General features: G+C 38.2%; 1 protein-coding gene across 6 annotated transcripts in view; it reads left to right on the plus strand.

Moving 5' to 3' along the window:
- Positions 1–20,943, plus strand: part of PPP1R12A (protein phosphatase 1 regulatory subunit 12A) — a 77,907-nt gene extending 56,964 nt beyond the window's left edge. For 4 of the 6 annotated variants that reach the window (XM_009284922.1, XM_009284926.1, XM_009284924.1 and 1 more), the window contains 7 exons: positions 4,839–4,855; positions 6,046–6,187; positions 6,888–6,992; positions 7,882–7,929; positions 12,270–12,320; positions 14,017–14,178; positions 18,795–18,876. In XM_009284922.1, coding sequence (XP_009283197.1) covers positions 4,839–4,855; positions 6,046–6,187; positions 6,888–6,992; positions 7,882–7,929; positions 12,270–12,320; positions 14,017–14,151 — 498 coding nt within the window. In that variant the 3' untranslated portion in view covers positions 14,152–14,178; positions 18,795–18,876. Of the gene's footprint in view, positions 1–4,838; positions 4,856–6,045; positions 6,188–6,887; positions 6,993–7,881; positions 7,930–12,269; positions 12,321–14,016; positions 14,179–18,794 lie in introns of all 6 variants that reach the window. The other 2 variants (XM_009284923.1, XM_009284925.1) reach the window with 1 other exon arrangement.
- The last annotated feature ends 4,374 nt before the right edge of the window (positions 20,944–25,317 follow it).

The following is a 25,317-nucleotide window of genomic DNA, read 5'->3' on the forward strand; positions in this document are numbered from 1 at the left end:
ACATCCTAATTCAGTATTATTAGTCTTGTTAAAAAGTCAGTAGAAAACACTATAATAGGCTTGATTTGATGGAAAAAGTCCTTATAAACTGAATGGTGAGTGACAGTGGGGTGAAGAGGGGTTAAAAAGGAAGTAGTGACTTAAGCCATACTGTAAAATGGTATAGCAGAATGTATTTCTTTTGACCTAAACCCTGGAGTAACACACTACAGAATCAGCTTCATTACTGAGGAATAAAACTCAAGTGATGTTTTGCTCCTTTTTGTAAAAGCTTCCATTACACATTCCTTAAATATTTTAGTTAAGAGATTCATTCTGTGCATCATTCTGTGCAATTTTGGTTTGCTGTATTTTTTATTTCCGTGTCACGTTAACATAAATGCATAGTCCTGTTTCCTTTCCTCCCACTAGTACATATCGTTATCCTTAGATCTGTAATTACTCCCTATTCAGTTCTGTAGAAATTCATTTTGGTAGAATGTGCATGTGCTGCTTCTGATAGAATAGACTCATGTCAAACTACAGTGAAATAGTGGGAAATCAGGCCCAAAATTATGAATATCATCTATGATTAAAAGGGTGGGTGTGTTGGGGTGGGATGGTGGAGAAGGGTAGAATTGGCTGCCTAATCATGGCTTGACTTAGGAGTCAAAACATTCTCCTAGCCTGTATACTTCCTACAAAAGATTTTGGTAGTTTGATTTTATTATAAATCGTAATAATATCAGATTTGAGTTCATGGAGAGCTCTGAAATAAATTGAATGTGTGAACCAAGTTCACTGTCACCTCGCTACATAAATTGATTTTGCTTTGTTGATATAAGCTCTTTTGTCATATCAGCTGCAGAAAATACAAAAACAGAATGAAAGTGAGTTCAATATCAAGTATTTCATGTGGTTTTAAGTTTTCTTTTCAAATGTGGTCAAACCTACTATGGAATTTCCAGTGTAGTATCAAAATTGCAGAAAACGTTCTAGCCTTGTAATTGTTATAATCCTGTTAACTGTGAGATACCTTAAAATTGGTATATAATAATTTCATTGTTTTCATATTAAGGTGGTTTTTTCCTTTGCATACAAATGGTTTATCAGAGATTGAAAACATTATGTAGATTTCAAGTGACTTCCTCTCTTTGATAAACAACTATTTAGCATTTATCAATGAGAAACTGAGAACTAAATATATTACTTTTGACAATGCAGTATCTTGCCACCTTACAAAAATAACAATGGAGTAGATCTTGAACGTTCTAATAGGCAATTTGTTCCCAAATCCATGGCAAAAAGTGTATTTTTTTATTTTTTAAATGCCTAAAGAAATTGCACTTTCCTTTTTGCAGTTGCTAGATCTCCTTTCACTTTGACACAAATCTTCCATGCTTTATTGTAGAAATTCATCATTATTTGCTTATAAATCCTCTTCCGTTCTAGGAAGATGAAAGATACGAATAAACTTGAATTATAATGAAGGACATTCAGAAAATATTTATGCTTTTTCAGTTGTGCTGATTATTTGATGTATTGCTATTCGAAGACAAACTTTGGAAATAGTGAAATTCTCTGTTACTCCCTTATGTGGTGCTGCTGTTGTTTTTTTTTCTCCTTGGTGAAGCTACAAGCCAGAGGTAGAAGATGGTAACTCTAAACTTCCAAGGGCTTTGGCAGTAACTCAAGAATTTAAACTAAAGAGAGGAGGTCAAGAACAAGCCTTGCACATGGGTGCATGCTACAAAGAAAATTAAAGGATCTTGGACAAAATAATTTCTAGCCTGAAATCTTTAAGGAACTAGAGAAATTATCTTATTCATCTCAGAGGTCTTTGAAAGAACTGTCTTGTAAGATTTCAGTTTGTGCTTTCTTGTTCTTCAGTTCTTCAGAACTCTTTTGACTTCTTAGCTGATCATTTGTCCATACAGGAGAGCTGTTAAAGAGAAGTCAGACTTTGCTAAGCACTTTGACAATTGGAGGTTGTTCTGATGAAGTTTTGTTGAGGCTTTTCAAGGTTAAGAGCTGAGAATTTCTTCAATTCACACAAAAAATGCCATGTTACTTAAAGGAAATTGGTGTTCCTGCTAGAATGATAGTCTTAGAACTAAGTTGTATGATAGCAGTTCAAAAATAAGGAAGTCGGAAGATCACTTTGGCAACTGAAGGATTCCAAATAAAAAAGTCTTTCCGTGAAGCCTGTTTTTCAGTATGATGTATTTAAAAAAAAAAGAAGAATTTGAATAGGTACTACAACTGTGATTAGGTTATAATTAAATGGACTGAAATTCTGTTTTGCCAGAGATGAGATATGTGACTTCTGAAAGGTGAAAGCTAGCAATATTAGGATAATAAATGTCATTAGGTCTTCTAATTCTGTGGGAATAAACGTGAGAAACTGGCATTAATAGTGTTGATTAAATGCTGTACTCAAATTTTGTTTCTCAGTTTCTTTGCTGTGGCAGTTGTACAGAAACACTCATTTTATAACAGTACAGAAAATTCCACCTGACTTTGATATTTTATTTCCATTACCGGTAATTATCCTACCCTCACTAAAATGTAACGTGCCTCTCTAGAAGCTTAATGTACATTTTCAAATACAGAGTTTCTTTTGGGGCACCCTTAAGGTCTGTATAGACTGATGGCATAGGGTTAGAAGTAAGTGTTATTTCAGGTTGTGTAGATAAGGATACATATGTTTTAATTTTTTGTTACTGCTTGTGTGCTGCCAATGTAGCTGTGGCTGCTCAGTCTGCTCAGTTTTGTGACTGTACGAAGAACATCCATCTCGTGTGATTTGGATGCACGGGGATATGTGAGTTGGCATCAGTTCTTCTCAAGCTTTATGCAGTTTGTAGACTTACACCTTTTCACAATTTTTTTTTTGTCATATGTTAAAAATTGTGACTGAGCTGAACTGACAGAAATTGAAGGGGAAAATAAAGAAAGAAAACAGCTAAGACTGTGCTAAAAAAAAAAAAGAAACAAATGTGTTTTGTGAAAAGTGAGAGGAACAAGAACAGGCATGTGCTTGAGAAATGTGCTGCTCTTTCAGTGAGGTGTGGAGGCTGGATGGTGCTTGAGCAGCAGGAGCAGGGCTTCACAGCTTTCAGGGAACGGAAACCGCTGATGTAGAGTTTTCTGAAGATTACAGAGTCCTTGTCCGGATTCTCAGGTTCCCAGCCTCAGCCAGGAGAACGGGAATGGGCTGTGCCTGTGTTTTCCTGCCTCTAGTAATTAGTGCTCTCTTACCTCACCAGTTCATTTGTTGTCCCCCTGTGTAGCTGGAAAATTTTGTTTTTAAGATGGTCTGTGTGTGACTTAATAACTTGCCTTTCCATTCAGGAAGCTATAGTGCAGCAGGGGAATGGAGATCTGGGAGGTTTTCACATTCCCACGGCACCATGGGGAGTCCACTAGAAGCAAAGAAAAACAGCCTTTAGAAAGAAATAATGTAGGAATGGTTTACTTCCTTGTGGTGGCTGTCCTACATTGTAGGTAAAGGTTAAAAGCATTCCTTCAAGGTAAAAAGAGAAAACCTAAAGTCTTTACGGACAAAGCTTCCTCTGTTTTGTTGAGGTGAGAAGGAAGCAGTGGAAAAGGGATTTTTGTAGGTCATTGATTACGTGGTGGAATTCTGTAATCTCACGCTGATCTTACTTAAACATACGATAATGCAAGATGAGACTTCTACTTAGGTGGAAGTTAATCTTATTGTGGCCAGTAACTTAAAAACTATCCATGCATAGGTGTGCACCACCTAACTGTGACATTTTCTACAAAATCTCTTAAGTTCTCAGCATTATGCGTGCTCTTAATAGAAAATAACAAGGTTTTATTAGGAGTGGTTAGGCTACAGCACATACTTTTGATATCCTATGTGTAGTAAATGCACTTCAAGGTGTTAAAGGGGAAATTGAGTGTATTGTGGAGAATGTGGCTATTTTCCTCAATGCAAGTTGAAAAAATACAGTTTCCTTCTAAAAAAGGAAACGAAACAAACCACACCACCCCCCAAAAAACCCACCTATGGGGAAGGCTTCAGCCACTGCTAGGTGAATAATGTTGGAGGATGTTCAGGTGATGATACATCAGTAGAGTTTCTTGACTGAAGTGTCTTCACTCAAGATTGTTATTATAATTGGAATAAATTATGAATTTGTATTGACCACCCAGAGGGGAAAAAGGTTTGCATGACTGATGTAATGCTTAGAGGGCACTCCCTCACTCTTAAGTCATCACTTCTAATTAAATTTTGCTTGTCAAGTAAAGCGAGTGAACTTTGTGCCTGTGGATTCACCTGGAATGAATGAATGAAAGTAATATAAAAAATGAAATTATGTCATTTAAACTAAGTCTAATAAGTTGTTGGTATAGTGGCTTGTTTCCCATCGAGCTATGTTGAAATGATGATCTTGTAGCTTATTTTATATTATTATTTTAAGCTGAAGTCATGATTATGTTGATCTTTCAAAACATTATTGCTAATGTTAGAGAAGAGGAAGGAGGAGTAGGGAATTGAGAGAACACAGTTCTGATGCCTTTGATAACAGGCAGGCAAATTGCAGAATGCAACGACTGCTGAAAGGACAGTCAAACTTCTAGAGTGTGATGTTAACATCCTTGTAAATCATATTTTGGCAAGCACGTTCTAGCACATATTTCTTTTCTGTTCCAGACATAACAAAATTGAAGCTTGACAATGTTCAGATAATACATGCTGTTGGACAGCGTGTGCATTTAACATAACTGTTTGGCTATACTTGTGCACAGATTGTTATATATTTTATTTAATTAAATTATTGACTTGATCTATTCTTTTTCTCTCTTTTTACCCCTCCCCACCTCAGAGTGATAGCCTTTCAAGGTATGTGCAATTTAGAGAAATGAATTTAAAATTGTTACACTTTTTGTTCACATATTTTCATTTTAAGTTCTTTATGTACAAATTCAGCTTAACCCCAGTAGTCAGCTGGGTTGAGCTTTAAAAGGCGTTAATGATATTTAACATTTGTATGAAATACGGTTGTAAAGCTACAGTTCTGAATATTTTTTCCCGTGTGTGGGTGGGATACTCCGTTCTGGGGAACGTATTGGACTCTGTATTTGTAGCGCACTGAAGGCAGGCTGGGCATTTTGTAGAACACAGTGGATACAGTACCATTCCCTACAAATTTTTCAGTATGAAGTCAGCTTTTACGAAGAAGACAAAGAGGTTCTTGTCCCTCTTCTAGAATACCCTACTGAAAATTTTCTAAGTAATCTCAAGAAAAGTACTACAGCCTCTGAAAATCAGATTTCCTTAAGATTTGTTAAAAAGGAAATGCAGAAATATCAATAATTTAAAAAAACAGTTTTCATTTGTTTTTAGACCCTTAGAATTAATTATCAGGTTTTATTATGTTCCGTCTGTGCTGAAAATCTGTTAAATAGAACTCCTACAGCACTTGATCAGTGAAGAGTGAGCAGTGTGAAATTATTCTAAATTTTATTAATACTGGTTGTAATTTAGTGATTAATAGGATAAAGACTTTGCTGAAGATTTGTTTCATAAACTGCTTCTGTTGAAATACTGGAATTCACAACAAATAGTTTTGAAATCTCTAATAAAACTTGGAGAATTCACCTAGGCCGATATTTTAGAGATTACTTTTTTAAACCCTTCAATTAAAGTAATACATTTTTTAAAAATAGGTCTTCTTTATAAATAAAGAGGAATTAAAGTATCTAAGCTAATATCAAGTCCTTTAAGACATGTAAATATTTGCTTGAATTAAATATTTTAATCTAATTTAAAAGGTTTCTCTGCATACAAGGTAGACACTTACTTGGCAGACTGAGCAATTTGAAAACATTTTCACACAGAAAATCTTGGAAGTACTGAGGGAATGTAAAAATTAAATTTGCATCAAATGAGAAGACAGTGGCTTAACTAAAATACATAATTGCATCTGGTGGTTTTCACCTGGGTAGCGGCAAACTCACAATGTTTGATACAGTGAGTGGGTCTCAGTTTGAATGCGAAGGCAAAGAAAAATAAGAACTTTTCTTTTACAGGTATGATACGGGATCCCTCGGCATGTCTTCAGGTGATCGTTACGATTCAACACAGGGGCGATCGGGGTCACAGAGTTACCTTGAAGATCGAAAACCATACTGCAGTAGACTAGAAAAAGAAGATAGCACTGATTTTAAGAAGGTATCTGATCCAATAATTTTGGTGTGAAAATAGAACTTTATTATTGTTTTTCATAAATTGTCTGGAAATAATCTCACATTGTATCACAAATGCTGCTTAAAGCATCTCAGCTGAATGGAAGAGCAGAGCAACCACTACAGCGGGGGAAAATGCACGTTACAAAACAGCTTCTGGCTTTTGCACTTTTCTCTTCAATGCAAGGGGGAAATCCAGAGGAGCCAAGATCCATTTTTTATGACAAATACTATCATATTATTTTTTTAGTTGATTGTATCATTAAAATTGCTTTATACATATGTAAAGCATTTTATTTCATATGTTGGCTAGCTTACATACGTATGATGTCAAAATTTGTTTAGATCTTGCTTTAAAATAGAGGAGTTGTTTGTCAAAAAGTTTACTGTGGTGTCTAATCTGTGAAGTCTGAAGCAAAAAAAGTGGCAAGTATGTTTTTTTAATACGTGTAAGGTGAGTTATGTGCTCCCTATGCAAAGTTGCTTGTTTCTAGAAATATTTGGTAGCAGTTCTGTAAAGTGCTTGCTAATTCTAAACGTCTTTAAAAACTATAACTGATTTTTACTTTTTAGGCTATTAATGTATCTGTTCATTTTACATGCAGCTTAATCATGGTTTTTAAATTTTTCAGCTAATCTCACTGAATTATTATTTGTTTTTTTTTTAAATGAATATTTTCTCTTAGCTTTATGAACAGATCCTAGCTGAAAATGAAAAACTGAAAGCACAATTACATGATACCAACATGGAACTTACAGATCTTAAGCTACAGTTGGAGAAGACCACTCAGGTTTGTATAAAACAAAAAGCCTGTACTTAGCTGACAAGGTAGATAGCAGACTAGAAGCACCCCAGGGTATAGGCTGCTCTTTACTAGGCATCAGCTTTGTTTCTTATCCAAAGTTGGGAGTGAAGAATACCACCTCTCTGTTTCTAAAGAGAAAAGAGCGCAGGATTCTGGTCTTCAGCTGTGAACAAAATGTGTGAGACTGCCTCCTGCCTATTTAAGTAGTAGTGGTTCTTGCCAGCATGTATCTGTAACTTCTTTGCAGGGTAGGGATAAACACTTTCTACACTGTTAAGCTTATATTCAAACTGTCAGTTGGGATTGATTGATTAATTCATAAACCTGCTGGCAGATTGGCATAACCTGCCAGTTCTTCCTGGCTGGTTAGATAGCTTTATCTTAGAACTGAAGAGCAAATAGTGCACTCCAGTTACAGATAACAGTGCTGCATACAGTAATACCAAATATGTACACAAAAGTTAAATTTGTCTTAAATTGCTGTAGAGAGAGTATTTCCTATTCTCAGATCACATCTGCCACAATTTACCTGTGTAGGTACTTAAGTTTCTTCCACGCGTACCCTGTAAATATCAGTGAAGTACATTAAAAAGATGTTTGTTTTGTAATGCTTTTAGATAGAAATACTATATTACTCCTATTTGCCAAAGGCTATGTAGTGATTGAATTACTTAGGGATGGTCACAGAGGAAGTGCGTGATAAATCCAGTTCATTCTTTATTATTTATTTCAGTGTTACTTCCCTGAACACACTTTAAAATGCTTTTGAAGACATACTTCGGACAGAATACTAAAATGTCCAATTGAATTGTTTTTCCTCAGTTTTATGTTGTTTAAGAACGAGTACCAATGTCTTCACTAATTTTGTTTTCAGAGACAAGAAAGATTTGCTGACAGATCACTCTTGGAAATGGAGAAAAGGGTGAGTTTCTGCCAAAGATCTCTTAAGTACTCCAATTCAGGCTTTGTTTTAGTTTGTTTTGCAACCCCTGGCTTGGATATATTTTAGTGGGAACAGAAGCCTTTCTTATAACTTGAATTTTTTAGAAGATTTGGGGATTTTAGGTTTCAAAGTGGCAATGAATGTGAGACACTGTAAGATGGAATTACTCTTAAGAATTGCCTTCAGGTTGCCTGTTGGTTCGTGATAATCAGGTTCTAAACCCCACTGCCCTCCAGGGATCTGCCGCTTGTTCCATCTCATCCAAAACAATGTTGGCACTCCAGAGGGTTAAGCAGGTTCAGAGCGTCTCATCTTCTAATCCATTTCCAACATTCAGAGACTTTAATTTCCTCAGAGCTTTCCAGAGGCATGTGTGTTGTTTTACCAATTATTGTTGGTAATGAAGTAGCTGCTTCTACCTCACAGACAGGAGACCTTAAACCTGCTAAAGATATAAAATTAATCATAATCTGTCTCTTTCCTTGTACTGTAACTTTTTCCAGAGGGAATATGATACTGGAGCAGGAGGGGAAGAATGAGTAAGCAGTGTGGGAAGAGGGGCATCAGGGTCAGAGACAACCCTAAATTGAATGGGAAAGGAGTCATGTAATAAATCCATATGTGAGATAGACTACAGGAATTATTTCAGAAGTTGGACACGTGATCATTTTAGGCTGTAGTTTCATACTAGTTTAAAATCCATCCCTATAAAAGTTTAGTTCCACAGCAATGTAAAGCAAACTATGTTGGTTTTGTTGTGGTCCTGGCTTCCTTCATGACCCTGTCCACATGTTCCTTTCTCCTCCCCTGATCCTGGAGTGACACATTAGACACTTAAACGGGAAGAAAGCTAAATGGACTTTGACAGTAATAAGTGATACGGTATACGTTTATTTATCCCTGGTAAACTTCACGTTCACTAGCCTCCTATGTTTACTTTCCAGTATATGAGGTTTAGAAAACAATTTTTAGTTCTACAAACCTGTCTGGAGTATAAACAAACACTTGGTAGATTTTATAGGAGCACATGGAGATGTAGAAAAGCTCTCAGGCACTTCCTGAAGTTCCATTATCTTTATCTTAATAATCTCTCCAGATAATTGCAGCAGCCTTTTAGCACCAGTTTCTCCTTGATTTTTTGGCATCCTGCTGTAGACAGTGATATCATCAGTAGAAAAGTTTCATCAGCAGCTTTAATTGGCTTCTTGCTTGCTATCATGGCCACACAGGTGGACATTTAATTATTTAATAGGTTTAGCTGTGTCCATTACTATATAGGTTCCATACTGCAGAGCATTCAGTACTGCATAGCTAGACATTTTTTCAGTTTTAAATTACTGCTTTGCTTTTTCCCAAAATAGGCCATTGCATTAAAGCAATTGGCTATGTTAGAAATTTTTGCACCTTTTTTTTTTTTGTAAAGACATTTAGTCCAACAGCAAAATGTCTTTCAGAAATGTTACTCTTCCTAAATGTATTAATACTAAAGCTAGCAGGTAAAAAAATAAAATTAGTGATAATGCTGTATGGCTGAAACATGACTTACACAAGATGTAGGAGATGTTCCTTGTATTTTGTAATTTTATACTTCTTTTCAGACAAGAATTTAAAACAGGAATGTTTATATAAATTACAGAAAGAAAAAGGGAGGGGGGAAAGAAAAGTGGTGAGAATAAATTGGAAGACATAAAAGGCTGGCAGAGAAAAACCTGAAGGCATCTTTGAACTATGAGATTTTCAAGCTGAAACATACCTTTTCAGTAAAGAAGATGGGAACTTTTATTAAACCTAGAATTGCACAGTGTAATAAAATTTAGAAAATACTGGCTTTGAATTTTATTTGAACTCTGCCTTCAGACGTGGGTTTCCATGATGTGATTTGGTGATGCATTGTCAATATTGTTCATTTGAGAACTGTTTACCAGAAAGGGGCTATTTCCATGGGGATAGGGCTACAGATCGGATCACAGATGCAAGGTCCTAGCAATACATAGGCAAAAATAAGGGTTTCATTAACGACCTGTCACTCTGAAAAGTATATTAAAAGTCCTTTGCAGAATTTCATATGATGTGATAATAAAACTCAAACTGCAAGGTTTCAGTCTGAATCAGAATTCAGAACTGTAGGTACCTTTAACCGGCTTCCCCCAAATTTAGAATTCATCATCTGGGAATTTGGGTTGTGGAGAGGTATAATTTTTGGTATTACTGAATTTACAAATACATGTAGGTATATACATCTGGTTTTACTTCTTAATAATTTTGTAACTCGGGGGGTCAATTTTTCACCTGTGTATATCCCTGTACCTCAATCTCACTGCACCAAGACTGTGGTTCCTAGTTGCTTTGATAAATACAAACGAGCTATTGTATTTTATAAGCTGAGAGAGTAGCGTGTACTTTTTTCATTTTGAGGGTTACAAATGTTCCTTGGTGTACCTTACAGAGTTGTTGAAGTATATAATAAAATTTTAGACTGCATAAATTTCAAGCCCTTTCTTTGAGCCCAGGGACTAATCAAATAATACTGGCAAATCTTCCCAGTGAAACTGCAATGTGTTGTTTTGTTGGCATTCCTCAAGCCAGTTCATAAAAGAGTAAGCAGTTCAGGAAAAAGAGCAGCATAGCTTCATCTAATCAGAACAATACTCTTTTACAATAAATCTTATATCTAGGCCAGTCCATTTAAATGTTTCTTTTATAGAATGTGAAGTATACAAAGTTCATGAAATAAGGATTTTATGTAATTGGCTTTTATTGCTAATAGTTGTTCTTAGACAAGCTCAACATGCTAGTTAAGCAAATGCATCAAAAGGACTAATGATTTTTAACCATCTGAAATTTTGAGATTTATTTGATCATTCATCTCCTGGTAATCGCAGGAATTGTCAAGTGTTGCTTAATATAAGAGCACTGATAATATATGTTGTTCTACAAGGCTAGCAGGTAACTGATACAGTTCTAAGTAATGTAAGATGGTGTGGGTTTTTTGTTAGTCGCTTACTGCAGTTAACTCGCTGGTACTTACTATGCCCATTACTATCAGTCAGTATCATTATGGGAAAAGTCTTAACTCGAAGGAGTTAAGTACATTAAGTGCTAACAACTGCAGTAATCTATTACTTTGATAAACCTTTAAAGTTGTTTGCTAAAATGGGAAAATGTTGGGGTATAACTGTACTATGATTAAACTAAATTCAAATGATTTGTATCTGAAAGGTGACCGGCAAGAGTCAGTATCTACTGGGCGGTATGATCTAACCAAAGTTTTACACACCTCAGTCAATGCTGCTTGCTGTTTGCATAACACCATTGTATGCAGATGCATCATATGTCCACTTTGCAATAATCTGTTGCTTTTGCCTTTCACACTTTGGAAAAATCTGAATGTAGAGTACTGATAACCGCAGCTGCTTTTAAATGAGACACACTGCATTGTCTGACACAGGAAAGCAAGCAATTAAGCTATAAACCCCTGAAGTCTATTGCATTAGCTCTTCATCTGTCAGATGTGTTGAAAATTAGGTTTAAACAAAATAATGTCATTTAGAAATATGGTAGTGTGTCTGCACTGCAGACTGCAGCATAGTATAGAAAACCCTAAGCTGACTTCCAATAAGCTAGCTTGGGTACTGTACTCAGTGTAATCAAAACAACCTGAAGTTCTCTGCCAAGGATAATTTCTCCTGCTTCTTGGGTAAAAAGAAAAAAAAAGAAAATAAAACTATACTAGAAAAGCAGAAAATATTCAGGAAGCATTTGCTAAAGAAGCAGGTGGTCTTACGTAGCTAGATTTCTTTGGTACTCAGCTGAACTCCTTTAATGTAAATTTGGGTGTATCTACACTACGTTGCAGTTTATGGTGTGGACAGATCCCACTGAGCTGAGACAGATGTTTCAGCTACCTCTGCTTGTCTAGGAAAGCTTATGTTTTTGTGCTTGTTTCTTTTAATACTCTTGTTTGTTTCTGATAATTTTCTGCATTTCTTGTATATTAAGCTGTTATGAAAGCCTAGCCCAGAAACATGAAAAATAAATCCAAACAAATGGTACTTACAACCTGTCTAAATATGTGTAAAGGAAGGGGTATATTTTGTAGGACTTGATGTACATTTCTGTATCTCTTCCTCCCCAGATATTAAAATTCCATATTGACAAAATTTCTATATATCACTGCCATCACAAGTTTCCTGTCCACACTATGCTTTTGGTTGTATGATCTTTGAAACTTGAAGTATTTCACTGTTGCCACAGTATTTGCAAGCAGTAATTTTTTAAAAATTGTCTTGTTTAGTGTTAACACACATCTGTTGATTTAGGAAAGAAGAGCTCTAGAAAGAAGGATATCTGAAATGGAAGAGGAACTGAAAGTAAGTAAACTATTAATAGCAAAGTGTATGACTATTCAGGGCAACATGTAGTCTGGCAGTATTACTGGCCTCTATAATTTCATTAGAAAATAATTAAGTTATAGCCTCATTTCGAAGTCTCTCATGTTACATAGCTTGTAGCGAAGCTGTTACACTGGCATAAGCAGTCATACATGTAGGACTTGTAAGAAGGTGCTGAGACTTATGCTTCTATAACATATTGGCTAAGAAGAAACATTCAGAGATGGTCGGTGTGAAACATATCTTGATTTAATCAAGATGGAATTGCAGTCTATGTTTTTGATGTGATACTCTGTATTTTATTAACTTTAAAATAATGGTAGCATATAATTCCATAGATATTTAAGCGTTAAATGTTGCTTCAACCTTTATCTTATGCTCTTTAAATTATGTATTAGACAGCATGTTACCAATACCAAACCTTTCATTTGTATAGAGTGAATAGTAATCAGTTTTTAGTTAACAAAAAGCAGTGGATAGATTTCAGACATTGACAAGTAAGTACCCTTTAACACATGCATTGGTTTCTGTTTTTTTCAACTATGTATAAACTGAATCCTAGAAGGAAAATACTTTTTTAATACATTTCTGGCTTTTTTTTTTTTAAACCAGTCATGGTATGACTTTTCTCATTTCCTGGTTTATCCATGTGAAGTCCTCTGGTATGATTAAGAAGGGTGAGAAATTTGGCAGGTTTGTTTTGTATTATGTCCTTGGATATAATACTGGACAGGGTCAACCAAACTGATAGAATTAAAGTGTGACCAGAAAATTAGTGGAACATGATGAAATAGAAAACATTTTTGCACTCCAAAATTTTAAAGAAATACCACTGTTATGACATTCGATATTTGTCATTGAGTAATAAAAAGTTTCCTTTCAAGCTCATTTTTGAGCTCCCTCTGGTGCTTGGAAATGGCATTAACTTCCAAATACTTTTCATCAAAATACTTGCACGAAGTTTTGTTGAAATAATTGAAGCTGACAGGCAGATCTAGGCAGAAGGCAACCACGATGCCTCTAGCTCCCTTGGATTCAGGCCAGGATAGTTTGCTGTAAGGGAGGACACAATGTCTGTGGTTCCTTGAGGGGTCTTCAGAAGTGAAATATGTAGAAAGCAAACTATGGTATAGGAAAATAATTGTCTCTAAGAGTGGAAGACAGGATGTGAGCTTCTATCATCAACCTGTAAATTTCTGTTAGGAAAGGTTAGGCTTCTGAGAAAAATAGAGAATACAAATATATTGCCTTTTTTCGAAAGCTTACTTTCAATAAGCAATATGTAAAAGTTTTGAATTAAAGATTAAATACTCTTCCTATCATGTGTTGCACCGCTGTGTAAAAGTATATGTTAAATGCGTCATTATTTACAGACTTTTGAACAGGAGATTTAGTTTGTGCAATTAGGATGTTAAGTAAAGAATTCCAGGAATAGCTTTCATTGTTAACGTATCCTGAACTGTTTTGGAAAGCTGTGACGAATCACTGCTGGTTCTTAGATTGCTTTTCAAGAATGTGCCACTTGTTTGATACTTTCCTTTCACAGCGACTTACCTACTTTAAACAGGACTGCCTCTTCTAAGTTTTCGTTCAATTCTGTTCATCTCTAGTTCTTGTAAGCATAATATACATGTGTTTTTTCTCGTTTTCACTCCTATTTCTTTGATTCCTGCAGAACCTGCAACAAATAAAGCAGATTCAATCTTTGAGACACATAAATGAGCGACTGGTGACTGAGAATAGGGCCTTGACCCGAGTGGTTGCCAAGCTGTCAGGGTCCCGTAGGCAACTGCGTTCTGTGGACTTGTAATTTCTGCCTTCTCCTTTGTGTAGCCAGGCAGGTGTTGACATTCAGTTTGTGCTTGGGTAGAATTTTACTATTAACACTTGTGTGTCAGAAACTGACTTACTGCTGCTCGGTTATGGAAGTGTGGCTAAAGCATGGTGTCTGGTGTACCGACTACAGGTGTCGCAGATGTGTTGGTATGGTGTGGTGTCGTCCTTACTAGCACTGAAGCTTGTCCTCCCTTACTTGAAGATAAATTGGCAGTGATCCAGGAGACCTTTGACATGTTAAAACCTTGGCAACAATCGAAAGGATTTGAGTTCCCACTAGGATAAGCTGAAGTCACTCCCTTGTTTTGATGCTTGAGTAAATGCTCAAATAGATAGCTCTGCCTCTAGTTTTTTAATAAATTGAAATTAAGAATTGAGCTTTCTTACTGCAGTATAATTGAAGTGCATAGAATTGATACAAATCTAGTCTCAACTAAAGAATGTTTGAGCAGTGGTTTCAGTGCTGTGCATTCCTCAACAGTTGCATTAGCAACTTTGTTTCTTACATTTGTGTATTTTAGTGTTCAGAGGGGACCAAAGTCTTTCCTTTCAAAAAATGTATCAGAGTTTCAAGTTGATTAATATTTTCACATATTTAACTTCCCGTGTGGTTCTGGCCAATCCTTATTTTTATCTAGACAGCTTAAAATATCCCATTTTAGCACTGAGTTAAGGTTATTGATTTCTATTGCTATATATGTAGGCATTCCAGTCGTGGCCCAGAATCCTATCATGCAAGGACTGTACAAACACAGACATAAAAAAACCTGCCTAGTGTGTCAGATTGGTTCATACTTACTAGGTCATCTGGTTCAGTCCCCTTCTGTTAAAGGTATGAACTGTTTTGAGTTTCATCTTGGAAAAACAATACCAGTTTGTTGTCCCTAGTGTTACTGCAGGGCTGTTTCAGAAACCCACTGAAGATTCAAAACTTCTATGAGGAACAAAATGTGGTTTCATTCCACACCAAATCTATATGCCTTTCTTCCTCCTCTTATATAACAACTGTGTAGGGTGGAGGTTTCAGCGAGCTTTTAAGATCTGTAGGTGAAAAAATATTTCCTTCTGCACAGTGACTCTTGCTAAACTGCTTCCCTGCACTTACCCCCCTTCCCGCTTAGAAGCAAGGCAATAAGCGTACATTTTTTCATTCTGCTCACAGAGTCCGATCTCAGGTTTTCCCCACTAAGAGGCATGAAAAAAAGAGGTTTATCCTTTGGCTCCGTGTCTTCCTGGAGTTGGTCTAACAATAGGATGTGGATAGAAAGGTTGTTCCTGGTCCAGGCCCTGCATTCCTCAACGTTCCCTTGTGTTAACCCTTGCTGAGTGAGTTAAGTCAGCTCACTGACCTGGCTGAAAACAAATCCCTTTATTTGTTATATTACTTGATCCATCTCACCCCAGGGCTGTTGAATCACTAAACTGACACGCAGGAAGCAGCAGGAGCATACTGCTTGCATGCGAAGGGAGAGCTGTCCCTTTAGGGCAGCCCGTCTTACATCAGCTTCAGCTAACAATGTGGTTTTTCAACACAGCTGAGCTAATCTAATGACTGCTGTCCACAGCCACACGTCCATACCATCTTTTTTTGCTAGCACTGGCATTCCTTTAACCATGGTAAGCCAGTTCAGGGTGTTAACCCACAGAAAACTATTCGGTACTCCTTTTTGTAGGGGGAGTTTTCAGCGGCAGATCGTTGTGGAGTTTGAGGAGCTGGGCTAGCAAAAGAAAAGCAGTGGAAACACAGCAGGGAGGCTTGACATTATGATGGTAGCTTAACCATAGCAGTGTGCCTGATTAATATGAACAGGTACCTTAACAGTTCATGAGCTTTTTGTAATCTTAACTTACAAAGCTGTTTTGTGTGTAAAAACTGTTAAATCCTCCAGCAAACACAGACATTATTATTACTGTACAGATCTGTGTTGGCTCCACATATGTCAGGTGATTATTGAATAATTATTTGCTCACCTACAGCACTGCAGGGTTACTAGCTAGTCATATAATACAGGTAGGCAAAATAGTGCATTTGTAATCTTATTGAAGAATCTCATCACAGGAAGATACTTTGCTATTTTAGGGAGAAGCAAATTGAAATTGTTAAGTACGGCCTGTAACTGTAATTTTACTGAATTTGCTGCAAAGCTTTTTTTCCTGCTTCTGCACATTAAAAGTGCGTGGTGTCACCTCATGAGAAGTTTGAGTACCATAGGAATGCACTGCTCCAAGAAAATTGTATAAATGTCTTTGGCTAGGTTTAAAGTATGTGGGGATTAGTATAGATGAGAAGCATAAGTATTTTGGGTTACTTGAGCTTATCCTTCCTGATCAATCTCCTATTACTCATAACTGCTTTTATCTCCTACCAGTCTTCCCCTATTCTTTAGCAGACTCACAACAAAAGAGAAAATACTTTCTTAATACCTATTCTACCTATTAGTTTAATCCGGATTAAAATCTATCTACAGAGATTTGCAGACATATAATGGTACTGGATTATGTTAAAGCTCTAAATTTGAACAGCAGCTTTTTTGTTGAAATAGTTCACCAGAAAATATACCACTCTGTGGGTCTGCCTGTATGTAATTAAGCATTATTGGCTGCAGGTCCCTAATCAATGAGTTGAAAGACGACTGTGACGTTCCTGGAGTTACTTTGAGGTTTCATTGGAAGGCATACACGACAACACTTGTTGAGATACACAATTAACACGAACCAAATCAGACTCCCTTGCTTCCTTCTGCGTGACTAGATGAAGGCTGTTGTGGTTTCCCCCAGGATCTTTGGTATGAAGTCCGTAACTGAACAAAAAGGAGAAAGGAAAGGTGTTAGTTGCTTTCCCTGAACAAATGGATGTTTCGTTGTTTGCAGATACATGTCAGAGAACAACCCCGGGTTTATCCTAATATTACGGGTGCATGCACAAATGCATGGTACACACGCCTGTTACCTGGGTATGACCCCTAGCACGTTTATCTCAGACAACAGTAGTTGTTTTTTACAGCTTAGAAAACTTAACACAGATAATACTTGAAAATTGCCAAATGATTACTTGTGTTGCCCAATTTCAAACTCAAACACTTTGACATGGTTTTTGAAAGTAATCAGCATTTTACAGCACTTTCTGTTCAGAGCAGAGCTCTCACTTGACTATAGTGGAAGCTTCCCTCTGACTCTGTGAAGAGCTCAGTTTAGGTGGCTTGCCCTAAGCTCCACCATGGAGCAGAGCTGGAATCCAGGTTAGCAGAATGATTTTTACTTACTCTAACTGCGGAGACCACCTTTTTTCCTCTTGTGAGCACCTGTCATCTTCATTTCACATACTCTGATATTGGCAGGTAAATAAACTAGAGATCCTATAACCTCACTCATCTTCAGTGTACTGTTGTGTTTCACTCTGTGAGAGGGTCTGCTGTTTGGTGAACTGAGTGTGGACGGGACTCCTTTGGAGGAAATGGGTAAATGAAGCCTCTAGTGTAATGCACAGTTAATTAACCTGCATTTTTAAACTTCTCCGTTCTTTCTGTTCCATTAAAATTTTCTGAATATAATGGGTTTGAAAGAATAATCTTGCTTGAATAAAATGAAAACAAAACTAGTGGTGAGGAAATTTCATCGTGAAAAATTATGTAGCAGTTGTTACATAGGTCACCAGCTGGACTTAGACCTCTTGCATGCACTTGCACCTGAGGTTACTGAATAACCACTCTGCAGGAATAGGCTGTTAACTCCTGTGTAAACCTGCTGCTAGAAACCATACATGTAATTTAGCCATGAGTATTACAGATGGTTTGTTATCAGTGTGTGAACGTAGATATGGAGAACTGCTGAGATTACTTCTGGTTTCTCTGACAAGCACACGTTTTCCCAGTACAAACCTCTGTGCACTGACTTGTCCTCCTTTCCTGTCTGATCCTGTCCAACTCTCACCTCACTTGGCTTCTGCCTTCCAGCTTTTGTGCTTGTGTGTCACCCATCTCCTGTGGCAACCTTAACTTGCCATCTCCTAACTTGTGTGCCTGAGTATGCAGCCTGCTGTTTCAGTGATCTCTTTCAATGATCTGATCTTGCGTGAACCAAGCTATTCAGGGATATGATCTCAAATTATAGGATGTGTGCTTCAACACGAGTTTGGAAGTGGTTGGAAGATTAATGCTGTGAGCTAACAAGCTGAATCACACTCTATCTGATCAGGATGAAATCATCCAAGAGCACAGTGGTAGATATGCTTAGCCACAGCATGTTTTTTTGAAACTGTGCAAGTGCAGTATAGACGAGCCTCTTTAAATCGTTGGTAATTAACATTTTTTTGTTTTGCACTGAAATTTGAAGCGTTTAATTACTTTCCTCACACTACTATAAATGCTTTTGTTAGAGGCTTGTCATCTGCACCACCGAGATTTAGTGCCTCTAATCCAAGCAAATGAAACCTCCTAATCTATAACTCTTCACTGCGTCATGCTAAAAGGTGAGATTTTTCTGAACTGCTGATAGGAAGGGGGAGAACTGCCAAGATGCTTCAGCTGAACAAAGATTTTTATCCCCAGTGCTTGTCTAGTCTCGCTGCTTTTACTTGGGGTATAATAGCAAATAACCATCGTGTTTCATTTTTCATAGATGCTACCAGACCTGAAGGCGGACAACCAGAGGCTAAAAGATGAAAATGGGGCCTTGATCAGAGTTATAAGCAAACTTTCCAAATAAAGGGTTTACTACAGCAGCAAATAACGGTATTGCACATCACTAGTAACTCCAGTGGACCATAGTATGGCAGTCACTGGAAGTGTGGGAAGATCCCTTGGAGACTGTCATTTTCAGATATCCTGCCAAACGCCCTCTTACCTGTGTGTTTTTTTGTATCAAGATCATTGTTTCTGTTAAAATGCAGCTGCTGAGAAGATAAAATGACTGAGAAATCTTGTTTACAGCTACAGCATAATAAGGAAAGTGTTCAAGGCCAGATACGCCTCAGATATTTAACCAGTAAGCCTTAGTTGTACATAAACACTTTTACATCATCAAAAGCTTTCAGCTCTCACAGAAGACAGTTACTCAATAATGTTTTTGTTGTGCCACAATTCCCAGTTTTTTCTATACTCAGTTTTTCTTTAAATCTTAAGTTTGGATTTTTTTTCCCCCTCCTAATTATTCATGTACCAGATTTTCTTGTACAGTGTTTTCACAGCTTTACCATTTGCAGAGACCACACACCCTTTTAAATTACGTATTTGTGTAGCTACCTAGAGTTGTATTGTCCAACCACCTGGAACAGAGATGTTTGGTGGAACATTTGCTTTCACTGTTTGTGCAATATGCATTTATTTCCTATACAAAATGCTTTAAAAGTCAGTTGAAACTAGAAATATTTTAAGAGTCCTGTTTTCTGCCTTTATTGGTCACTTTAAAAAAAAAAAAAAGAAGTTTGTAGTGAAAGATGTTAGATCCTGTAATCGTCACATTCATTTGAGCAGGTACTGAGTGATGCTGTATATATAAATGTGTACTGGTTTGATTTTTCAGACCACCACGTGGCATGCTTGAATATATTTCCCTATTGCAAATGTCTGTTAATGCAAATTAGGCTACTCCAGAATAGTGTGTTTAACAAAGTTCATTAATTTTTATGGTATAAAGAATTTAGACATTGTACATTGTATGGAGCCCTATCTTTACAAAAGGTCTAAACTATATAAAATACTTTATTATCTTTTCCTCCCATTTTTTTTCATTTGATAGTGTTCACCATAATAAAAAATTGCATAAATATAACTGCTTCACTACATTTCACATACCTGTATTTATCTGAGTGCTGTCCAAAACTGTTGTGCTAGCCAAAGTAATGTACTAAATCATTTGGAAAACATAACCCATTACACTCACGTTAATGTTTATATGCACTGTTGTTGCCATGTGAGAAGGCATCCAATTTGATAACGCCATCGTGTCAGACCATTTTATACATTTCAGTGGCCTTTAAAAACAAAAAAAAGTACTCAAGCGAAGATCGCTTTTGTTAGAAACAGCTTTTATATTTTCACTAAACCATTCAAAATACGACATCCTATTGGCACATAGTTTATTGCCTAAAACCACTGAACAGATCAGCCATTAAAACAAATTGTACATTGTAAAGCTTGTAGTAGCTATTGTATTATTGATTATATTGTATACTATATTAAATGTGAATTTGTACCCCTTCATTTAAAAAGGTCATTGTGTTCTACTGCCTACGTGGGGGGTGGGGGTTAGTTTTACGGGGGTGGGATATGTTTTGGTAAGGAAGACATGATGTCCTCTCTCTGTTGATTGGTTTTTTGAAGATGTAAGGTTATGCTCTTACTACCAAGCTCAGGATTCTTGATTTTAAAGGTACACAGATAGTTTGAGATATCTTATTGTAATTGATCTGTATGAGAGGTGGGTCTGAACCGTAGGGACTTCCATTGTCTTACGCTAACGTAAAATAAAGAATTGAATGGCTGCAACGTATTGAGTTCTGTTACAAGACAGTTAGGCATATTCTGGATTATATTTGGTAAAGTTTGGGTGCCTGTGAATGATTAAATACGTGTTTCTAATATTTTAGTGTTTTATATTTAGGTTATTTATTCTTTATATCTAAAAAATGAATGGCTACTGTGCTATATTGATTTTATTGGTAGTACTGAGCAGACCTTGTATCTGCATGAAACTAGTTGCAAAACCCACTATTTTGGAAAAAAAAAAATTGTATTTTGACATATACAAATAAAATGAATACAAACTATTTTAAATGTGTGAAAGTTTTACTGAGAAGACATTGAAATTTGTTATGAATTTAAACCATGTTATAAGTTTGCTATTTAAATTCTTTGGTGGGCATTTTTCATTCATTGCGTTACTTGGATGCAAAGTTCAAGTACCTTTCAAAGATTGTAATCAAATTGTGATTATTTGCACATCATTGTACATGCACATCTGTAAATGCAACAGTAAAAATGCCATATTTATGCAATCTGTAACAACTTGGACAAATGTTTATATATTTTACATAAACCTGTCTGTGTGCAGAATCTGAGAACCATTTTTTACGTGATATTAACCGCATCTCACAAAGCAATTGCTAAACTTGTGTCACCGTCTTACTGTACTGATCGTGTTGCAGATCAAACACATCCCCAGAAAATCCAGCTACCACAGAGAGAAAATGGGTAGTGGAGGACTATCCTATTATTTAGGAGGCAGTTTGCGTACGAGAAATACATTATTGCTGGTTGCTGACTCTGGCAAGCTTCCTTGAGCGACTGATGGCTTAAATGGTAATTCACAACAGCAACTTAGATTTTCAGGGGACTTGTCCCAGTGCGGAAAGGGATCTTTATGTCCCAGAATTAACATCAAATACACACGGAGGCATGGAAGTAGCTGGTGCTGGAGAGCTAAGAGGCAAAGGGCATGCCCAGAACCAGCCCCAGCCACGAAGGAAGCCATAACCCGGAGAGGAGGCGTGACCGCAGGTGGGAAAGCAGCCCAGGCAGCAGGGTGCGGGGAGGGTGGAGGCAGCGTGGCTGCGTAAGTAAGGCCTTGCCTGACTTCATGGTTCCAGACGGTAGCAGTTAACCTAGGAGAAAAGACTGGGGAACTGGAACGTCATTTTTTTCCCACCCCCTCTCCCTCATCGTGAACAATTTCCCTCCAGACCTCCCCAATTCCTACTACATACGGCTTTCAAACTTCTGCTATTTCCTTGCCAGATTCCAAAAAGAACAGTTACAATTCACGCTCTCTAGGTTGGTGCATTTGTTTGCTCAGCAGCAAGTACAAAACGCGAGTCTCGGCAGTTCTTTCCTTTAGAGACTTCTTCCCTGCTAAACTGTGGCTTGTGCTCAGATGAACGTTAGACCAATGGGTGTTTATCTTACCTGTTCAATATTCCCGGCCACTGTCCATTTGGTAGTCTTTTAAGAGCAAATGTGTTGTCATAGAACAAGCGTTCTCTCATTTCTTCTTTAGAAAGAGTAACTATTTACATGTCATCTTACAGAAGAGGGAAAAAAGCATGCTTTTGGGGAGCTGAAGATACCTGCTTCAGGAGATGTGTGTCAAGGGAGAAATAAATAATTAAAATTTCTCCCTTGAGAAATTTCTCCCTTAAGCTTTATCATACAGAAGTGGGCTCCGTATGAGACGGCTCCTACCCCTGCTAGCTGACTTAACCATGAGGTTTATAGTCAAGAGTAAGGGCACCACTTAATGCCAAAAACATTCGTATGACAGTAGACAGGAAATCTAAACAAAGAAAAGCAGGTAGAGAGGAGGAAGTGTGCCACGATGCCAGACGTGGAAGGGCAACACCATGTCAGAAAATGAACAGTTGACATGGAGAATGGTGGGGGACACATCGGAACAAAACCGGTCAAAGTCAGAGTTCAGGGCCCCTTCGCATCCAAACTCCCGAACAGAGGAAAATTGTCCAAAGCAACCAACAGTATGAATTATGCCTTGCTGCTGGCTTGTAATACTGCTCAGAGGAGGTATTAATTTCTTTTTAAATGAAGTGGTTATGAAAATAATCATTACGCTGACTCGTACTTGTCTGGGTGATCCTGGAAGTGGCTTGACTCTCCACAGCGGGCACTTTACAGTTCTCTTAGGAGCATCTTGAGGTTTTACCCACCTGTGTAGCACACCAGCTCCTCCGGAAAGGAACACACACCCTTTTGTCTCTGTCATGTTGCTCGTGGTCTTGTGGCAGAAGCATAAACGGAGGTGGCCAAATCTGCCCTGCTGCAGTGCGGTGCAGCCACGGGTCCTGGGAGCTCCAGCTGGGCCTCCCCAGAGAGCGCCCAGGCCCTCCGTGGGGCGAGGGGTGCCGAGGGCTCTCAGTGGCTGTGGCCTCGAGCCTGTCCAGTATGGGAGGTGTAGGCAGCCACATTTTTAGTTACAGTGGAAGTCACTTTTCCCCTTTTAGTGGTAGCTTCAGCTTCTCTAACTTGACATGATACAGTGTGAAACAGCAGATAGTTTTGACGCTTTAATTGTGCAACTGAGAGGTTAATATGTTTTATAGATGAAATTTAGTTTCCATCTACAATCTGAAGGACTCTCACAGCAAAACACGACACAAATTCACTACATTACAGTTTAAAAAAGAAAAACTCCACAGTCATACAAACATTACAGGATTTTTTGTGGAGGCTATTTTTAAAGAGGGTGGAGAAACAATCGTAACTGCGTTGTAGAGGGCTGCTTTCCCACCTGCTTTAAATCTTAGAATAGTTTTGTTGCAGCTCTGCTGGTCACCTCTGTGAAATTACAGGGGTTTTTTTCCCCATGCAGGAATAGCCACTCAGCCTGTTGGGGGACAGAAGAAACTATTTGCTTAAGTTCTTCAGAAGTTCTCGCTGTTCGTGGTTATGTACACAACGTTAACATTTAGCTATGGTGATTCAGCTTCCTCAAGTTCTTAGGTCAAAGCCACTAATAACAAGCGTAAAAAATGCTGGTGACTAGAGTTACTTGCTTTACATTTGTTTTGATCGCAAGAGCAGCAGTTGGGGTTTGTTAGAGAGTAATAGCAAGTAGTATTGTGCTCTGCCTCAACATAGATTTGAAGTAAGACTAGAACAGTCCTAAAGGTGACTGCAGGTTCCTGCATAGAAGGCAGAATTAAAAAAAACACAAAACCTCCCAAACCCACAATAAATTGCTCACACTTCAAAGGGAGAGCTGCTGCCACACTGATGAAGTCATTGGCTATTCTTGCTTGTGTCAGCACCTCCCCATTTTGTATTACTGATTAGATAGGAAAAGTATGTAGCCTTTAGAGAAAGGAGGAACTGTTCGTTTTTTCCTCTAAAAACATCACCTGTTGGATGTCTAATGTTTCTGATCTGGCCCAGGGATAATTGCAGCAGGGACAAAAGCCCCACATTCCAACTCTAATTATTTCACCCTTCTTAACTTGGGTTCTACACGTCTGTTTTGCAAACCTATTAAAGCTTAGCAGAAGCAGTTAGCCAAGACAGCACACTTCATCTTCCAGTGTGGTCTTTTCCCTTTGTTTTATTTGCTGGAGAAAAAAACATGGGGGTGGTGGGTGAGAAGAACCTCTTTATTTCCTTGGTACCGTCTTTCTGCGCTCCACCTGTTCCACTACGGAGTCCTTTGAGCAGAGCCTCACCGGGCTGAACTCCTCCTTTAGCAAACCGGTGCAGGGAGAAGCTGCTGCAGATCTCTCTGTCCTGTGCACCCCGTCTGCCTGCGCCGCCTCCGGTGGGACCCCCGGGCACGGCTGGCTGCTGCGCCTCCCCTCGCCCCCTCATCTCCCCCCAAAAGGAAACAGAAAATAGCCCTGTTGCCCTCATTTGTGTCTACGTTACATACCCCTGTTTTAATGATACGTCTCTACCTCAAAAGAGGACAGGCCTGATCTGAGGGAGTTGCTACATTACAGCTAAAATACAGCTACCGCTCCCTGTGAGTGGTTACCCAGGCCTGCACCCTAAGTCTTCCAAAGAAAAGAGCATGACTTCATTATATCAGCTGGTACAAAATGCGCATTTACACAAAATACACATCTAGCTACACAGTCTAGTCACTGCCCAGAAAGAAGATTTAATGGAAAAAGTTTCTTTAAAATAAAAATCCACGTTTACATCAACTGCTGATACCATGGGCGTGATTCTCCAACTGTTACCAGCACACCTCTATTAGCTGTATGAAAAGCGGCGAATTACACTAAGTTCTTTCCTCCCACTTAATCCATGGCTATAGGTGCTGCATCGTGTTAAGCAAATTGCCTACTGACTAAGTCACCCTCTGCTCCCCTTGTGTAAAATGCCAGTGCTCTATGAAAATAACAGAGCTTTCACCACGGGCTTTTATTACGCTTAGTTAGTCCCCTGCATAAAAAAGGAGCGAATCCATTTCAAACCATGAGGGGGTGGCGGGAGGGGGAAGCAATGCTACTTAGGGCCTGAAGCGCTAAAGCTACTTCGCCAGTTTCTGCCTAGAAACAACGACACCGAGGTCGGTTCTCAGCCTGCGGGGGAGCCCCGACCGGGGCAGGGCCGCGGGCGGGCGGCTGAGCCGGGAGGTGGCACCAGACGGCTGCGCTTCTCCCGGCCGCCTCCCGGCCTCCTCCCGGGCTCCGGCCCCC

This window comes from Aptenodytes forsteri, unplaced genomic scaffold (genome assembly GCF_000699145.1).
Source record: "Aptenodytes forsteri isolate BGI_AS27 unplaced genomic scaffold, ASM69914v1 Scaffold71, whole genome shotgun sequence".
NCBI classification, from domain to species: domain Eukaryota; kingdom Metazoa; phylum Chordata; class Aves; order Sphenisciformes; family Spheniscidae; genus Aptenodytes; species Aptenodytes forsteri.